General features: G+C 68.5%; 1 protein-coding gene across 1 annotated transcript in view; it reads left to right on the plus strand.

The window, feature by feature from the left end:
* Positions 1–4,332, plus strand: part of GALNT9 (polypeptide N-acetylgalactosaminyltransferase 9) — an 8,759-nt gene extending 4,427 nt beyond the window's left edge. Inside the window, exons 2-5 of the mRNA XM_023537408.1 lie at positions 1,389–1,526; positions 1,894–1,989; positions 2,935–3,102; positions 4,186–4,332. Coding sequence (XP_023393176.1) covers positions 1,389–1,526; positions 1,894–1,989; positions 2,935–3,102; positions 4,186–4,332 — 549 coding nt within the window. The remainder of the gene's footprint in view (positions 1–1,388; positions 1,527–1,893; positions 1,990–2,934; positions 3,103–4,185) is intronic.
* Positions 4,333–4,907: the final 575 nt, after the last annotated feature.

Consider the following 4,907-nt stretch of genomic DNA (forward strand, 5'->3'; position numbering starts at 1 on the left):
AAGAGCTGGAGTTTGTAGCATGACCCGACACACACGCGTGCAGGTGTACGTCAGCACAGGGGTTTCGCACACACGACAAGGTTGCAGAAGCAGCGTTCACCACTATGTGTGCAGTGTGTGCCGACAGTTTCAGTTCTCAGTGCAACCCCCTAAATCAGTCTCCTACCTGCTAGCAGAAGGTACCCCAGTACTCCCTGGGGGCCCCATGGGCGGTTTCCAGCCGCGGACCAGGAGGCCGTGAGCGCACGCTCTCGTGTGTAGAGCATAAGCGGGCTCACCTCTCGTAGCGCCTCGTTTTCCATAAAGTGAACCGACAGGGAAACTCTAACCCTACGACACCCCCAGTAACCCTCGAAAGGCAGCTTAGGGCACTATGGCCGCCGGACTCACCAGCGACCGCCCCCCACTTCTGACTGTCGAGGTCTCGGGGGGCCCCCACGCCTGCAGACTCCCTTGGTCCTCGTGGGGCTGCATGGGGCTTCTTCCGTGATCACCCCACTGTGCAGATGAAGGAACCACGGCCCAGAGGTGAAGGGACTGTCCCAAAGCCCCACGCTCGGCGCTCGGCTGCCTGCCCGCGGCTGCCCATCACACCGGGCCCTGTGTCTCTCTCCGTGGACAGAGGGCTGAGGGGCCCTGGGCTTGGGGAGGGCACGTCCTCAGACCCACGCAGACCCAGGGGCTCGGCGCTGGTCCCGCGTCAGGGCCCAGGCCCACCCCCAGATGCAGTGACTGGCCAGGGGGACAGAACTCAGCAGAGCGTTTCATCCAGGGTTGTGGGTTATTACAGAGCGGGGATGCCGGTTCTGGGGGTCACGCAGACTGCTCAGTTCTCCTGGCAACGACGCATCACCACGTGTAGGGAGTGTCGCCAGGCGGGGACCTGTGGCATGCCTCGGCGCCCGGAGCTTAGCGGGGCTCCCGTGCCCAGGGCTGACATCCCATGTCTACCTCAGTGTCCAGCCCTTGCAGCCCCCAGGCTGACTCCCCGCAGCCCCACCCCTGCGTGGGTCACACTGCAGCATGGACGCTCTGGCCTGGCCCAGATCCCAGCAGACAAGGACACTCTTACCAGGAGGGGTGTCCAAAGGCTCAGAGGTCACCCCCTGGGAGGGGCACAGGCCAGTGCAGGGGGACAGACGAGGCCGCACACACAGCCAGCGGCCTTCTGTCCAGGCCCCTCCCGCCAGAAACAGCCATCCTGAACCTGTAGGGTCCTAGGGGTGGGGCCAGGGGGCTGCCCCAGATGAGGTCCAGCCTGGGAGCCCTGAGGGGCAGGGCTGCCTCTAGGAGGAGGCCCCCCATTCCTGGAGCACCCCATCACGGCGAGGGCCGAGTCGTGCGGTCTCACATACTCAGCGCCGGTCCTGCCTCGTCTCTGCCTCCAGAACCCCGGGGTGGACTTCGGGGACGTATCCGAGCGGCTGGCCTTGCGCCAGAGGCTGAAATGCCGCAGCTTCAAGTGGTACCTGGAGAACGTGTACCCCGAGATGAGGACCTACAACGACACCCTCACGTACGGAGAGGTACCGCCTGTGCCCGGGTGGGCCTCGGGTCAGGCAGGCTTCCCGCCCATGCCCCGAACCCTGCCACTCCGGTGCCCGGCCCCCAGCACGCTCACGTCCCAGCTCCCTTCCGAGGAGCCCGGCCAGCCCCTCCCCAACGAGCTCACCGGCCGGAGCCCAGGCCCCTGCCCCGCGCCCCTCCTCGCCACAGGGCAGACCCTGAGCCCCGCCGGGCCTCAGCCGCCCCTGGGCGTCAGGCTCGTTCCTGAGACAGCCGGCCGCAGAGCAGGCCCCTCTGGCCCTGTCAGGGGACAGGGTGGGTGAAGCCCCCAGCCCGGCCTGGCCTTGAGACCCCGCCGTGGGTTCCTCCTTGCGCTTCTGGCTGCAGGTGAGAAACAGCAAAGCCAGCGGCTACTGCTTGGACCAGGGAGCCGAGGACGATGACCGAGCAATCCTCTATCCCTGCCACGGGATGTCCTCACAGGTAGGGCAGGGGGACGCGGGGACCGCAGGGCGGGGTGCGGCAGGCCTGCCAGGCGTCCCGACGCCACTGTGCTGTGAGGCCACCCGGAGTGGAGTGGGGGCCTCCAGGACACACGCACACGCAACAGACACACGGACTCACACAGAACACACTCACACACACTCAGACCCAGCACAACACAGTCATCTTACACACTCACACCCAGAGTCGTTCATACACGCCCATCACCCACACGCTCACACACGACATGTTCACTCAGTCACACACTCACACTCACACTCATTTGCAACACACTCATTCTCACACTCACATTTACTCACACACACACACAGTCGCACTCAGTCTCACACGCACACTCACTCATGCTCCAGGCAAGTGAGGAGCGAGGCCTTTGGTGCCAGTGGGCTTGGGCGGATCGTGAGGCGCCCGGGGCCCCCTCCGGGGTGACGGTGGCAGTCACCCTCAGGGCTGTGCCACAGGGGACGCTGACGGCAGAGCGTTTGCCACGGTGCAGACGTCACCCAGGAGATGGGCGCCGTCATGCACGGGATGCTGCGGTGCATGGACCGCTTCATGCCGGGCGTCCACCGGGCCCGACGCCCCGTGAGCTCCTGGTTACAGACGGGGACCCGAGGCACAGAGGGTGGCATGACGTGCCCAGGGCCAGGCAGCGGGGGTGGCGGGAGTCTGCAGCGCTGGTCTCCACTGTGAGCGAGCGCCGCCTTCGCAGAAACAGTGTGAGCTGGGACACGGCCGTGTGGCCTTGGCCCCTCGTGTGCTTGCCTTGGGGACTGAGGGTGCAGGAGGTGACTCTGAGGCTGAGGTGTGGTTCGGGGGCGTGGTGGCCCCGCTGGGGACGTGGGAGGAACAGGCTGGCGAGCGGGGCCAGCCCTGGCCCGGCCTGGGAGCGGCCGCCCAGGTCACCACAGCCCGCGGCCTCCGCAGCTGGTGCGCTACAGTGCCGAGGGCCTGCTGCAGCTGGGCCCCCTGGGCTCCACCACCTTCCTGCCCGACTCCAAGTGCCTGGTGGACGACGGCAGGGCCCGCACGCCCGCCCTGAAGAAGTGCGAGGACGTGACGCGGCCGGCGCAGCGGCTGTGGGACTTCGCCCAGGTCAGCGGGGACCCGGCTGCTCCTGTGGGCCAGGCCGTGGGGGGCTGACAGCAGTGGGGACCCCGCGCCAGCTGCTCCCACGTGAAACCCGTCTCACAGGGGTTAGGCCACCTGCCCAGGGTCACAGCCAGAGAGGGGCCGGCCGGTCTGCCCAGCCAAGGCTCACACTCCCCCGCCCTGCAGCCCGCGCCTGGCGAGCTCCGGGGACAGGCAGCCTGGGACGGCCACCCACCGGCCGCAGGCGAGGGGTCCAGGCTAGCTCCCCAGGCTCGGCTGGATCAGCCCCTGGGCCCTGTGGGGGCTGCTGGGCTTGAATGCCGAGGACAGACAGGAGGGCTGACGAGTGTGCTGGTGGCCTCCCTCTCAGGACCGAGGGGGGTGGACAGCACACGCACCCTCGGTGGGCGGTCGTGGACCCAGTGCCTGGGAAAGGGTGCAGGACATGGGGCCAGCCCTCCTGGGCCCTCGGCTGCGTCCCTTCCACCCTCTGCCCAGGCACTGCCGAGCCCCAGGAATGTTCTCGCCACGTCCCCGACCACCCACTCACGCCCAAGCTCCTGCTGGCCAGCACATGTCCGGGACACATTCCTGATCTCCGTCCCGACAGCCTCAGCCACCGAGCAGGCCCGGGACGGTGTTTGGGGCTTGGGGCGTGGGAGGCTGTGGGGCTAGGCGGAGCCAACCTGGGTCCCCAAGAGGCCAGAGGAGCTGGGACACGCAGTCCCCAGACCGCGTGTGGGGACACGGCGGGAGAAGGGTGGAGAACATACAGGGTGTGGCCCGGGGGTCCTCAGGCTCCGGCCAGTGTCCTCGGTGTTTGGGGACCAGAAGGCCTGTCGAGGTGACCGAGGGCAGGTCAGACATGCCAGAAGCGAGGGAGGTGCCAGGGACATGCCCGAAGCCTGGACTCTGTCACCTGGTCACCCTCAGACCCCGGGAGCAGGGCCAATGGGAGGGATGTGGGGGGTAGACAGGGCCCCGAGTCTCAGGCGGCCATGAGCGACCACATGGGGCTTGCACCCCTCACTCCCGAGGTGCCGTCGGGACAGCCCCGGGCGCTGACCCCGTCTCCCTCCCCTGAAGAGCGGCCCCATCGTGAGCCGAGACACCGGCCGGTGCCTGGAGGTGGAGCTGTCCAAGGACGCCAGCTTCGGGCTGCGGCTGGTGATGCAGAGGTGCTCGGGGCAGCGGTGGACCATCAGGAACTGGATCGAGCGTGGGCGGCACTGACCCCCGCCCCTTCCCCAGCACGGACCCCGGGCCTGGGGAGGGCGCCGCCTCGCACCAGTGCCCAGAGCCCGGCCGTGCCTGTGCCATCTCCGGCTGGGACCTCTCCTCGGCTGCCGGCAGCCAGCGGGCCCTGTGCCCTGGAGCAGCGGGGACCCCGCTCTGGAGGCCAACTTCGGGGTCAGCCACCTGCCAGGAGCGCGGACCGTCCTGGCTGGGCCTCCGCCCGAGCACACCGCTGAGAGCCGGCTCCGGCCCCACACCTCGTGCCTTCCCACGGTACCCGGCCCAGCGCCTGGATGGCCACCCCTTTTGCATGTGCTGAGGCCCCGTCCATCCCCCAGGCAGCAGTGCCCGTGGACTCGGGGGGCGGCGGGCCACGCCCTCCTGCAGCCACCCCTCGGACTCCAAGAGCCCGCCGAGCCTCTCCGTGGCCGGCGCGAGGGGCGGCAGGGGCGCCCGCCCCGGGGCAGTGCGGGGTGTGACGCTGTCGCCGCCTCGATCCGAGGAGCCGGCTAAACGCTGCGGACCTCGTTTCATCCGCCAGAGTCGGGGCTGGTCCGCTGTCTCGGGGGGGT

Source organism: Pteropus vampyrus, unplaced genomic scaffold (genome assembly GCF_000151845.1).
Source record: "Pteropus vampyrus isolate Shadow unplaced genomic scaffold, Pvam_2.0 Scaffold189, whole genome shotgun sequence".
NCBI lineage: Eukaryota > Metazoa > Chordata > Mammalia > Chiroptera > Pteropodidae > Pteropus > Pteropus vampyrus.